A 14,004-nucleotide genomic window follows, 5' to 3' on the forward strand; every position below is an offset into this window, starting at 1 on the left:
ACTTGTTAAAAACATAAGATGAATATGAAATGCAAATTTTCAAGAGGTTTTTATAGTAAGGTAATACTCTTACCCATTTATTCAGTTTTTTTAACCTGTCTTTTGATATAAAGTATTCCTCAGGCTATATCTGTTGCATTGTCTGCTAAGAATGTCAAGCGAGTGTTAGATTTACAGTTCAGTAGACCTAGATCATGCTACTCTATTGAGTTTATTCTGCTTTTCTTTGAGGATGTCTTTCAAAGCATAAGTCCCTGATTTTTCTTTGTCTTTTTTTTTTAAAATTCAAACAGAGAAGGGAACATGGAAGAATCAGCCATCCGAGTGGGCTTTGTTACCTACAATAAAGTTCTGCACTTCTATAACGTGAAGAGCTCCCTGGCACAACCACAAATGATGGTCGTGTCAGATGTAGCCGATATGTTTGTACCTCTGCTTGATGGTTTCCTGGTGAATGTGAATGAGTCTCGTGCAGTTTTCACCAGGTAAATAGAAGCTGGCACATAAAAAGTAGATAGCTACTGTATCTGGATGTGTCAATCAAGTTATCATACAGTATATCTGTAGCAAAATTTTAAAACCTGATTTTAGTTTAAACAAGCTTACCTGTTAAATTGTGGTTAGATACATAACAATATGAGTCTTCTGAAGGCACATCTGAGTGGACTATGATATTGACTGAGCATTTAGGAAACTTGAGAGAGGAATTAATAACTGCCACTTCAGTCTGTAGTAATTCTGCTGCTGAATTGTTGGTGAATATCAATAAATCAGTTGATTTTTACATTCATATGAGAACAGGGAACTGTACTTTTGATTTGGGGTAAAGGGTCAGTTAAGATTTTTGTTCATGCATTTACAGGTGGCTGTAAAGTTTGGCTGACTCTGATAGCTGGCCAAAACTTGTAGTTGCCAGCATTCAGTCCCCAATCCTCTTGGGATTGATGAGGACCCAGGAAGGGCAGGATTGTTTCTAACTTTGTGCCAAATTTCAGAGGCCCCTGGAGTGCTTCCAGATCTCATCAGAAATTTGGAGCAGTCCTTTGCCTCCTTCCCAGCTGAGAACTCAGAAGAAGATTGGAGCTTGCTTCTGTCATACTGAACTTCCAGGGTGCTAACAGTACATACAGAGCAACCCAGAATATCCCCACTCCTTTTCCTGAGCTTTCAGAGTGAACTCCAACAGTTGTGCTGCATTTGGAAATGCTCTGATTGCCTTGGATAGTTAATGTGATGGGGACAAGCTCCCCTTCCTGGGAGGAGCTGTAGAGGTTGGTTCTTGCAGTTTGGAAGGCCTTCAAATAGCAGCACAAGTACAGTACAGGACAACTGTTCAGACAATCCTCCATGTCCTCTTTAGAGGAGGGCTTTGACTTCCTGTCTCATTGTGTTTCAGAGTTATTTGGAAATCCTCAAGTTCAGCACAAGTGTTTGTAATCTGCCTCTCCCCCAAGCTCTAATCTCAGAAGAAAAGCGGGGGCTCATCATGCTCCCCAGAGGGGGGTGGAGATGCTGTCTTTGTAGTGAGTTTAGCAAGTGTTATTTATGGATCCCTGTGTATACGTACTCTCAATTTTCCAAACTATTTGATTATTTGGCTTAATTTTTGTAAGCCACCTTATCCTCCAAAGCAGTACACATAATTGAAAGACAAAACCCAAAGCAATCACGGCATTAAAACAGCATTACTCAAGACAGTCATACTAGCCCTCAAATGCTAACTGGATATGCAAAAAGACAAGGCAGGTGAAACAGTAGGGCAGTACATGACTCAGAACTGCTATATACCATAATTAGAAGAAGGAAGCAAAGAGTATTACAGGTCCAGCCTATTTATACACTGATTTTTTATACACAGATTTGACTCAACACGAATGGCCCCCTGCAAATGAGAAGGAATGTGCTGATCCCTGGAGAAGGGGAAAAATGTACCCCTTTAAAATCAGTTTAAAAAACTGAACAGTCCTTTAACAATAGCATCCTTAATGAGACAGAGAGAGAGGGCAGCTGGCTGACAATCCATCAATCCTCCTCTCTCCAGACAACCCCTTCCTTCCCCCTGAGCACATGAAAGAAAGGTGATCCCTTTGCATTGGTGAAGGGAGGGGCTGAGTGTAAGCTCTCAGCTCTTTGTAAGCTCTTGGAGGAGGACTGATTGATGGATTGTCTACTTAAGGACTCTTATATCACAAAGATCAGCAAGGCTGTTTTTAAATCACTTAAACTTAGAAACTTTGTTTTTTAAATTGATTTGCTATAGTGCTTTATCGTTTTTTGTCATATAGTTTTTTTGCCATCCACGTGAGTGCTTGGAAGAGAACCCACGCGAATAATGAGGCTCAACCTGTATTCTGAAAACTGGATGAAATCAACATGACAGTGTCTTGAACCTACACAGAAACTTTTGTCAATGGCTGAGGTTTACCTTTATAAGCTCTTTGACTGACTTGTTTTAATTTGCAGTTTGCTGGACCAGATCCCAGAAATGTTTGCTGATACAAGAGAAACTGAAACTGTGTTTGCTCCTGTGATTCAGGCTGGCATGGAGGCACTAAAGGTCTGTTTTGCATCAGACTATAGAGTAATACTAAGTTTAATGTGAGCACAAAGAATATTGAGGAATAGGGGTTGTGGTTTTTCTGTTAATGCATTAAATAACTTTGGGACCATGTGTTTAAAGAAATTGCTGCCAAATCTTATCCTCCCTCCTGAGCTGTGTAGCCTGACATGGGTCTCCTTGGTTCTGCGCCAGCTAAGTAGCTGGTGCAGATCCAAATAGACCCATTGGGACCCCCTGAGTTCTACACAGGGTAAGGAAATAAATGTTACCTTACCCGGAGGAGACCTCTGGCTGCTGCTGCTATGAGTCCACAGGATACAGCCACGGCTGTTTCGGTGACATCAGGGCAGCATAGGATTGGGCCCTTGAACTGTAACAAATTGCATAATAGTGTTTCATAGGAATTGGTGACAGACTATTCAAGACAGTCATGAAACCAGTGCTGCCTTTTGAAAGCATCTTTTGCTGTCTGTTTTGGAAACAATTCTAGCAGTGTGCCAGCTAGAATACACCTACTGAGTTAATCTAGATAATGTACAGGCAGTATATGTGAAGCTTGACAATCCTAAGTTTTCACAACCAAGCCCCACACCCCAACCAATTCATATGGCTGCTGTTCCAGGTTTTGTTCTGAAAGCCCTATGTGTTCTCATCACAAGAATTCATCCATTTTAAGAGGTAGAATCTAGTCTTCTGGATAAGCAGGCATGCTACTAGCATGTGTTATAAAGTTCCGTTGTTCCTTGCTTCTCTTGTCAGCCTTATGAAGTTTCAAGAGGAAAATGCAATAACCTGTATGTCAATATACGTTGCTGAGAACAGATGAGATTATCATAGCCAGTGTCCTTCACCAGTGACTCAAGTGTCTGTTGATGTGTATTTTGTTAATGTACTGATAGAATTGCATTCTTGAAAATTCTTAAACTTTTCAATCACAGGCCTACAAAATTGAGGGTCAGAAAAGTTTTTCCCAAATTTTATGGTGGTTTGATATGAATTTGGGGTGCCGATTCCAAAAATGGCATCTGTTTTGCCCTATCACGTCTAATTTTGGAGACATGGCATAGCCTCTTTAGTTAGCCTACCCCATGGTTCCTCATGAGGAAGCTGCTTGCACCATTGACTAAGCCCATCTTGCTGAAGCCCATCTGGCCCAACACAACTGCTGTCAGCATGAGGACCGACTGTTCAGCCTCTCGCACAGGCTTCAGGCTGTGGGCTCCCTTCTCTGCTTGCTGTTTTACATCTGTGAAGCAAAGGCAGGGAAGGAAAGGCTTGCTTTGCGAAAGGCTTTTTATAGGCCTTGAGCTATCATAAGACCTTCATTCATTCATGTAAATTCCATCTCTAATACATTCATTTATGTAAATTTATGCAAATTGATGTAAATTTATTCAAATTTTAAATGTAAATTAATTCTTTTTTCCCCAGCACCTGACACATTGTCAGAGCGATGATGTGGCCCTCCTGTCAGAAAGTTTGGACACCCCTGCTTTAGATGAAGGGTCCTTATTAAAAGTGCTTTTAGTTTTAGTCTGGGTGTCCTTGAACAGTTAGATGCACAATGACTTTAAAAAAAAAAAGAGGTCCTTTTAAAATCTTAATAAAAGGCTATATGCAGAAAGTGAATCCACAATCTAAGATCAGGCAATGCTTTATTTAGGACCACCAAAACGTTTCTGTGTCTGACCTCAGCCTGTAGACTTTCCTTCCAACAGACCTGCAATGCTATCTATGATGGTAGATGAGGACCTTTCGAACAGAGTTCCACATTTGTTTCATTTGCTTCTAACTTGAGGACTTTTACTTGCTTTCTTGCAGGCAGCTGAGTGTGCTGGGAAACTCTTCATATTTCACACATCATTGCCTATTGCAGAAGCCCCAGGGAAGCTGAAAAACAGAGATGACAAGAAACTGATAAATACTGACAAAGAAAAGGTAATTGGTCCAGTTGGATTGTATTTCTTTTTCTTCCTGACCCCCATCAGTGGATTAACTGATACATTTGAGAGATGGGGGAAAGAGGTTTAAGGAGAAGTTACTGGTAAGGAAACAACACAATATGGCAGTGATTTTTCACACACATTGGTGTGCTGAGAATGGTCCACAGGTGTGCCACTGGAGTTTGGGGGAAGGTCATTTATTAGAAGGGTCATTGGGGGGTGTGAATCCCCCACCAGCAACATGGTGTGCCTTGTCTATGGTCAAAAACCATGGTGTGCTTTGACAATTTTAGCACCTCGTCAGTGTGCCGTGAGTGAGGTTGAAAATTGCTACAGTTGAGTATCCCTTGTTGATTCCATTTAATCTGTCTTCCCGCTTCTTGTACTCGATCTTTGTCCCTTATTACTCCCAGAATCTACTCCACCCCATCAGCACCTTGTTCTCAAATGATTAGTCTCCCTACCAGAGAAACATGCTAGGTCAAAATTTACCTAGATCTGTGCTGTAATACCAGCTATGAACTAACTGAAAAAGTTTTGAATGTTCAAATTGTACCTGGGGTTCTATAAATTGAATTGCTAACTCATGTTTTGTATTCAGGTTTGTTTGCCCAGTTTTCTATGATAGTTGAGGAAATGTAGCCTGTGTAGACTATTTCATAACTAGGGAACAAAACCAAACTTCCATTGTTGGCTAATAGAGAGAACAGAGAGAATAATCTGAACTTTTACTTTTAGGTTGTCAAATATATGCTTAATATTTAGCGCTGATCTCTCTTTTCTGCTCTGCTTTTAATTTTTGTCCTTAGACTCTGTTTCAGCCTCAGACAGGCTTCTACAGCAACTTAGCCAAAGAATGTGTAGCACAAGGCTGCTGTGTGGATCTGTTCCTTTTTCCAAACCAGTATTTGGATGTGGCTACCTTGGGGGTCGTTCCTTATCAGACAGGTGGCTCCATTTATAAATATGCGTATTTCCAGGTATGGTCTACCTTGGTTTAAGGATGTTCTGAATATATTAACAGTAGGAAGTTGTTGCCATTCTGGTCTTGAAAGCTAAAAGTTAAAATTAATTTAAATGATTTTTCATTGGACCACATTGACCAGAATGCAACATTGCTTCAGAACTATCTGGCAAAGCAGTCCCCTGCATCCCCTGCCCCAATATCAAATAAAATAATTATTTTATCTTAAAATCATTGTTGTGGGCTGCCCTTTGTGCCCCATATGGGGGCAGAAAGGGGATTAGAAGTCCTGAGGCATATCTTATCTCATTCAGGGAACATGGGAAGGGGAAACAGGGCCACTCCCACTAGCCATGCACCTGTCAGCCACATGTTTGGCACTTGTGAGCACACTTACATTGATCACACCAGCAGGAATGTGGGAATCCTGTCAGTGTGAGGGATCCCAAATGATTCTTTTAATGCAAGGAAAATTATTTGAGAAGAGGTTTAGTGGCCTATGTGAAGACTTGCATTCTGAAATAGCAGTCCAAATTGACAATACTGTTCAAGATTCCTGTTCAAGCAATGTGCATTCCTTACACGCATGGGTTTAGTCTCTGCCTTCACTTGTCAAACTCTAGAAATTTTCCGACTGTGCATTTTTTGTTTTAATGTATGGGAGGCCCTTGTATCTGCAGATCCGCTTATCCACGGATCAGGTCTGTTGGGCCCCTGTGCATGCACCCCCACTAGAAACGAGGGGAGTTCTGCTCTACTTGTCTCCGGAAGAAGATCCTTGCATCCCAGCAGAGGCTGTCCACTTCCATCTGTGGCCTCTGCTGGGCTCAGACTGAGCCTTAGAGTTTAAAAATAGTCACTTCCAGTTTTTCCATAAAACTGGAAGTGACTTTTTTTACTCTAAGACTCAATCTGAGCCCGGTAGAGGCTGTGGATGAATGTGCAAGGAGGCAAGGGGAGCAGAGCACTCCTCGCCTGTTGAGGGTGGGGGGGTGTTCCCTGATATCCGCGGTTTCAGTTAACTGTGGGGGTTTCCCAGACAGAACCCCCATGGGTTACCAGGGCATGCCTGTATTATAAACTGTCTAAAAATATCCTGTTCTGCATTTGTAAATAGCTTTTTCTCAGTTCTAATGTAGATTGAAGAATTGTACACTGATCTTTGTACAATTGACAAAGGAATTAGTAGGCAGTGGAATTATTTGTGGATTGTGGGATATTGTGCAGGTGATAGGGCTACTAGTCTGTGTTTATAGGATTAGTATATTTAACTGAAATAGACAGTATTAATTCCTGTATAATCTGGAGATATGAATTAGTGTGTCTTGTGAGATTTCCAGGATTAAAGCCTGGTGGGATTCTGAGTTCCATAATACATCTTCATATCGGTTGTGTGAGACCTGTTGTTGCTTGTGTACACTAGGTGGAAACCGATCAGGAGCGCTTCTTGAATGACTTGCGTAGAGATGTTCAGAAAGTAGTGGGCTTTGATGCCGTGATGAGGGTACGCACAAGCACTGGTGAGTACATTTGAAGGGGTTCTTAGTGGGTGAGAACACATGTAGGTTGTACCCCCAAAGTTGCTGAAGTTTGACTGCAACTTGTGCTATCACTGATGGTCAGCAAGACCTTTTGCTCAGTGGTGACCTTCTGGCTGATTTCTGTTCAAGGACTTCCTTATGTGTGTCCTTTGGCCTCTTAGGAATTCGAGCAACAGACTTCTTTGGAGCTTTCTACATGAGCAACACAACAGATGTGGAGCTAGCAGGCCTGGATAGTGACAAAACAATCACAGTGGAGTTCAAACATGATGATAAGCTGAGTGAAGACAGTGGAGCACTTCTTCAGGTGAGGCGTGTGGGATGGTGATGATAGGGAGTTGGTGATGATAGGGAGTGGGATGGTGATGATAGGGAGGTGATGATAGGGAGATTGCGACTCTGCAATCCCTTACACTCTAAGCTGAAAGTAAGTCCCATTGAAATAAATGAGACTTCTGAGTAGACATGCATAAGATTATGTAATTACTTAGGAATGTACTAGGTTCTTTAATTTTTGCTTAAATTCTAAGCAAAAATTTGGCTTCCCCAAACCTCCTAATTCCTTATAAGGCATTAAAAACGCCACTTGCGGTTTTACAAAAAAAACCTCTAGGAGCCAGTCTGAGCCCTGCAGAGGCCTTGGATGAATGTCTGTAGCCTCTGCTTGGCCCAGAAGACTCTCAGGAGGCAAGGGGAGCAGAGCTCTGGAGGGGTCACACGCCGGGGGGGAGGGCGTGAAGGCCCCACGGACCCAGTCCACAGATAAGTGAATCCGTGGATATGGGGACCCTCTGTAACGTAGTTGGGAACACTTCTAGTGTGGCTGAATTATTTTACACACAGACTCTTAATAGCTTTGCTTGTATTCTCCCTCTTGTAGTGTGCAGTATTGTATACGAGCTGTGCAGGACAGAGGCGACTCCGCATTCACAACCTCTCCTTGAACTGCTGCACACAGCTGGCTGATCTTTACAGGAACTGTGAGACAGACACTCTTATCAACTTCTTGGCCAAATTCGGTAAGGGTTATGTGTAATCATTACCTCAGGAGTGCTGCCTAGTGAGACACGGGAAGCCTTGTGAGGGAAAGGCTGCAAGAAAATACCTTCCTAAATTCCTCTCATACTGTGAATCTTTTGATTCAGAGTATGAATAAAGCTCTGCTTTAGTCATATTAAAGTGTTAATTGAGTCATATGGGCAGAATGCACTGTGAGTGGTAGATCTCTGTAAAAAGGTATCCTCAACTAGACTTTACAGTCAACTATGGGCCAAATCCTATCCAACTTTCCAGCCCTGGTGTAGCTGTACCAATAGGGAGCGTGCTACATCCTGTGGTGGGAGGGTTGTTATGTCCTCCACAAGGTAAGGGACTGTTTGTTCCCTTGCCTCAGGCCTGCATTGCAGCTGCACCGGTGCTAGGAAGTTGGATAGGATTGGACCTTGAGGCTGCAATCCTAACCACACTTTCCTGAGAGTAAACCCCATTGAACAAACTAGGGCTTACTTCTGAGTAGACCTGGTTAGGATTGTGCCCTAAGCTGTGCATAAAACATTTGTTTCCTTACCTCTGGGTTGCATTGCAGCTGCACTGGTGCTGGAAAGTTGGATAGAACTGAACCCTTAATCATTTCTCTGGATCAAGAGATGGCTGACAAAATAATTGAAATAAAGGATATAAATGATTTAAGTAGCAGGTATTGCTTAAAACTTCTAGTGTCCTCATATATGCAAGATCTGGATTTGAAAGTGGTGTGTTCAAGGCTAAATCCATGTTCACGCTAGCAAATGTACAAAGCCAAATAGCTACAGGTTAAAGTGGCAGAACACCAGTGTAGACACAGGTCTTTTTCCTATTCAGCCACTGAGTGAAGTTGTTTCCAAACCTTGAGGAGGCCTCTGTGACTGCTTCCCCATCACAGCATGCAGTGCATGCCCCATTGGTACAGCTGCACTGGCACTGGAAAATTGGATAGGATTAGGCCGTGAGTCTGCAATACTATACACATTTTCCTGAGAGGCCACGTTGAACAAAATGGAGCTTCTGAGTAGACCTGCACAGGATTGTATTATAAGGTGACTTTAGACCATAATATGAAATACCATAAGACAGTAGTGAAATGCATGCTTTGCATGCAGAATGTCCCGGGTTCAGTTCCTGGCATCATCATTCTTTAAGAATTTCCAGCAGCAGAACTGAGAGTGACCTTGAGATCTTGGAGAGCTTCTGCCAGACAGAATGGACAGTAGTGGGCTAGGTAGACCAGTGATCTGACTCTGAATAAGGCAGCCTCCTATGCTCATATTACCACAGCAGTACATGTGATATGTCAAGAAGACTTAATCAGTTTGAGTTTTTACTGAGGTTTACCTTATTTTAAACCCTTTTCATCATCATGTGCTTGACTTATTTTTGGGTTTCTCCCCTCCCCCCATGAAGCATATCGTGGAGTTCTGAACAATCCAGTCAAGACTGTGAGAGATACACTGATCAATCAGTGTGCCCAGATTCTGGCATGCTACCGGAAAAACTGTGCTAGCCCCTCTTCTGCTGGACAGGTAACTGCTTTGACTTGGTCCTAGAGTGCTAGCTGGGAGTTGGGGCACATGGAGAACAAACTGAAGTGGTTTAAAAAAGAGGTCTCTGTAGTGATGTCAAAATGTAGGGGAAGCTTCAAAGTCCTCAGAACTGCTTCTGAAATAGCTGCCTTTTGTAATAGACTGAAACACTAATCCTGCATTTCACAAACACTATTAAATCAAGCAACAAAAACCTCATGCATTATATTGGGTCATGCTTATTTTACTCTCCCACAATGAGGGCAAAGAGACTTCATCATAGATAAAAGGGACCAAAATGTTATGTTGTCTTCAGTCTCTGCTGAAGAAGAGACAGTCCACGCAGTAGACCCACTCCCCTTTTACAGTTAGCCTGTGCAATCCAGGACAGGGAAGCCCTGTCCCTTTAAGGGGCTGGGGAAGGTGGAAGGCAGCAACGTGATCCCCAGAATCGTGCTGCTGCTGGGGATGGGGGGGTTACATGTTAGGAGCTAGGATAGGAGTCCGGGGGGTCTGGGGAGTCCTCCGCAAGGACTCCACACCTCCAAACATCTAAAACAAACAAAAACAGGCACTTCTGATTTTTACCGCAAAACCTGAAATGCCCTTTTTCTTGTTGTTTTGAAATGTTTGAAATTGTGGGGGAGGTGCCTTAGCCCCTCACACTCACACACACTTACCTTGGGTCTATCCTGAGGAGTTTGAGAACCAAGGAGTTATACCCTGTCTTTCAATCACAGTGATCCCCAAGGCAACAACAACAAATGACAGTGTAAACAACCCAGCAGCCCCTTTGTCCTCTGGGTAATGGTAGAGGCTAGGGAGTGCTGCTTCACACTTCTCTAGTTCCCAGGCAACTTTAAAACATTTTCAAAATCTTTCAATTTACCTGCCAGTCCAAAAGTGGTAATTGGTCATTAGAACATAAGCAAAACCCTATTGGATCAAGCCAAAGACCTGTTCTCCTGGTGGCTCACTAGCTGTCTTTTGGAAGCTCACACCAGGATATTAACAACTCCATCATTCAGAACAAAAGTTGAGTGCCTCTCCCTCATACATTGCCCTATATCATGTTCCTTATTTTATGATGCTCTTTTAATAACCAGTTGTTCATTAATGGGAACCATTCATGCCTAAACACATTTTCATATTTATATACCACCAGTGGCGATCCTGGCCCTATGCTTCCCAAAGCCAGGAGCACAGATGCACCCCCCCCCCCACTGGTCACATCTGAGGGCCTTCTAGGGCCTTTGGAAGGCCGTCTAATTTCACTTCTGGTTTTATTCAGAAAAAGGGAAGTGACATTGTAAGGTGGCCCTCAGAAGGCCTCCAAACAGAAGGCAACAGGGTAAAGAAGAAGGCGGTAGCAGTGTGTGTGTGTGTGTGTGTGTGTGAGAGAGAGAGAGAGAGAGAGAGAGAGAGAGAGAGAGAGAGAGAGAGAGAGAATGATGCTGCAACCACTGCACATATGGTGCCCCAGGGTATTTACCCCCTTGACCCCCCCTAGCACATCAGTGTATATACCTCCCTCTCCCTAAAGAGCTCAGAGTGGGGACTCTTTCCCCTCTTTATATCCTTGCAACAAGCCTGTGAACTCCTCTGCCTTAGATGTTACTTAGATGTTAGACCCCCACACCATTCCCAAAGATTCGGTTTTCCATTCCTGATATAGTGATCCCATTTAATCTATCTTTTGATGTATAAAACAATAACAGTCTTTTAGACTCTAATATTCTATGCAAATGCTGATACCTGTTATTAGGTAGCATCAGAGCAGTGCTCTACTGATAGTGAACAAAACACAGGTATTTTCTTTTTGAAATATTGAATACTTTACTGGTGGAAACAGTTTGGTTTGTCCACTCAGGGGGTCAATCAATTGAGCATCTTTGCAAACCAGTCAGGATAGCAGTCATACACAGACTTCTCATTTGGCTCCCAGGGAAGCATAATCAACTTTCTGATAAGCCCAGAACACAAACAAGACCACTTATGGTCTCCTTGGACAAAGTTCTAATATGTTCTACCAGGTTTTGTAATGCAGCTACAAGAAAGCTATTCCCAATTTTACAGGATACTTATGATAATGGGTTGCAGTTTGAATCTGAAAATGTAAAGTCTTGTAAATTTTCTACCTCTGAAGCATTGTTTCTTTGATTGTAGCATCATGTTTAGTTTGTTGTAAATCTTCATCAGAGATTATCATGGTTCTGCTGAGCTTATGCAAAACTTGTGCTAAAACTAGTTCTCATTTTTTTTTTCTGTATGTCATCTACTCGCTACAATCTTGAATGATTTCTCTAATTCCTGCTTTGTCACTTATAGTTGATTCTCCCTGAGTGCATGAAACTACTCCCTGTGTATCTGAACTGTGTCTTGAAAAGTGATGTACTTCAGCCTGGGTCAGAAGTCACCACTGATGACCGTTCCTACATCCGCCAGCTAGTCTCTTCTATGGATGTGGCAGATACTAATGTTTTCTTTTACCCTAGACTGTTGCCACTGGTAAGTACCCCTGCTGGTAAGACTTTAACTTGCTTAAACATGTAGTTATTGGCATAAGTGAAAGCTAAAAGAATTAGAAGAGGCTGTTTTGTCTAATTAAGAAGTTTGACTAGTAGGAAAATAATAAAGAAAGAAGATGGTAGCTTTGGGTGGAAGCCTTTGGTTCTCCTAGTGAGAAAAACCCAGAGGAAAAAGAAAAATAAGTTTTTCTTCATCTGCTTTGAGTTTGGCGCCTCAGACAAGTAATGGGAGGTGATTAATTTGCACCAAAATTCTGGCATCTGACTCCTCGGCTGTCAATCAGAGCCTTCTGCCTTGTGTCCTTCCTCATCTGTGTCATTACAGGCACTGACCAGAGTTTTAACCTTCTCCATCCCTTGCCACATTTGCTCGGCTTCCTCTCCTTCCTACTGCTGCTTGAGTAGCTCCATCATTTTAGCAATGGAGGCAGCCACTGGAGTAAGGATTTGATTATTCCAGTACAATGGGATTATTAAAAGGACAGGACCATATGAAGCTACTGGCCATGATGATGGCCTCAGCTGTGGTGGTGGTGGATTTGTGTCTGCCTCAAAGGTGGCTGTGCCAAACAGCATTTTTATATCAACTCTAGCAAATACTGTTTAGGTGGGTTATGTTAGAATAAATTGCATGCGAGAGAATTAGTAGCGTTGCCCTGTTTTGTGCTAATTAAAGCGCAGTTACAACATTGTTTCCAGTTTGAATGAATGCTTGAATTAAGGGCTAATTACACATTTGAGATGGTTCACAACATCAAAAATCAAGAATTTGGGAAGCAATGTGCAAAAAGAGGTTGAAGGAACGCTAGGTTAGAAAGTTGAGGAGGACATGTGTACTGTAAATATTTACATTGCTGTCTTAAAGTGAGGCTTTTAATACAGCATGGCCCTTGTAGTTTTGTTCTGATGCACTTAGACCCAAGGGACTGCTGTGTCCCTTGGGCACGATGGGCTTGGACATGATGGGCTTTTCACCTATCCCAGGGGTGCCTAAACCCTGGCCTGGGGGCCACATGCGGCCCTTGGGGGCTCCCAATCTGGCCCTCAGGGAGCCCCCAGTCTCCAGTGAGTCTCTGGCTGTCCAGAGTCTTGCTGGCACCCATGCTGGCCCGATGCAACTGCTCTTAGCATGAGGATGACTGTTCTACCTCTCGCCTGAACTGTGGGACGAGGGCTCCCTCCACTACTAAGTTCCATCTCTAATAAATTTATTTATGTAAATTTATTCAAATTTTAATGTAAATTAATTCGTTCCCGACCCCCGACAGTGTCAGAGAGTTGATGTGGCCCTCCTGCCAAAATATTTGGACACCCCTGACCTTATCCCTTAGAACAGTGGTTCTCACACTGGTGGGTCACTACCCACCAGTTTATGTAAAGCTTCTCCTGCCCCTTTAAGGGGCAGGGGAAGTGGAGAGGCAGGAAAGTGATCCCTGGGATCATGTCCCTAAGGGTGTGTGTGTGTGTGTGTGTGTGTAATTGCACTTACATTTAAGTAGTTACGGCTGCAGGAGGTGCACGGAGCCCGGTGCAGCCCTCCACAGGGCTTCCAAAGGTTTAGAATCTTCAAAGGAAGATATCGCAAAGCACTTCCAGTTTCCAGGAGGTGCTTTGTAATGTCTCTTTTTGAACATTCCAAGCCTCAGGAAGCCCTGTGGAGAGCTGCGCAGGGCTTCCCACACCTCCTTCAGCAACCCCAACAAATGTAAGTGCAAGCACCCCCCCCTTCGCCCCCTTGAGCGACTCCATCCTGAGGATCACGTCGCTGCCCTTGTCCCTCCCCCGCAAAGACTTACTGAGGAATTAAAGCTCCCTCAAAGTTTGAGAACCACTGCCCTAGAAGTTGGGGCTACATCTAAAATAGGTTTTCAAGAGATGCAAAACCATTAGTAACACTCAGACACACATGG

At 43.1% G+C, this 14,004-nt stretch overlaps 1 protein-coding gene across 4 annotated transcripts in view; it reads left to right on the top strand.

Annotated features, from left to right (window-relative positions):
• Positions 1-14,004, top strand: part of SEC24C (SEC24 homolog C, COPII coat complex component) — a 55,192-nt gene that overhangs the window by 36,565 nt on the left and 4,623 nt on the right. For all 4 annotated transcript variants that reach the window (XM_066620226.1, XM_066620227.1, XM_066620228.1 and 1 more), the window contains 9 exons: positions 294-485; positions 2,464-2,557; positions 4,382-4,498; positions 5,313-5,483; positions 6,891-6,987; positions 7,170-7,315; positions 7,889-8,027; positions 9,448-9,566; positions 11,895-12,074. In XM_066620226.1, coding sequence (XP_066476323.1) covers positions 294-485; positions 2,464-2,557; positions 4,382-4,498; positions 5,313-5,483; positions 6,891-6,987; positions 7,170-7,315; positions 7,889-8,027; positions 9,448-9,566; positions 11,895-12,074 — 1,255 coding nt within the window. The remainder of the gene's footprint in view (positions 1-293; positions 486-2,463; positions 2,558-4,381; positions 4,499-5,312; positions 5,484-6,890; positions 6,988-7,169; positions 7,316-7,888; positions 8,028-9,447; positions 9,567-11,894; positions 12,075-14,004) is intronic.

Source organism: Tiliqua scincoides, chromosome 3 (assembly GCF_035046505.1).
Source record: "Tiliqua scincoides isolate rTilSci1 chromosome 3, rTilSci1.hap2, whole genome shotgun sequence".
Classification (NCBI taxonomy): domain Eukaryota; kingdom Metazoa; phylum Chordata; class Lepidosauria; order Squamata; family Scincidae; genus Tiliqua; species Tiliqua scincoides.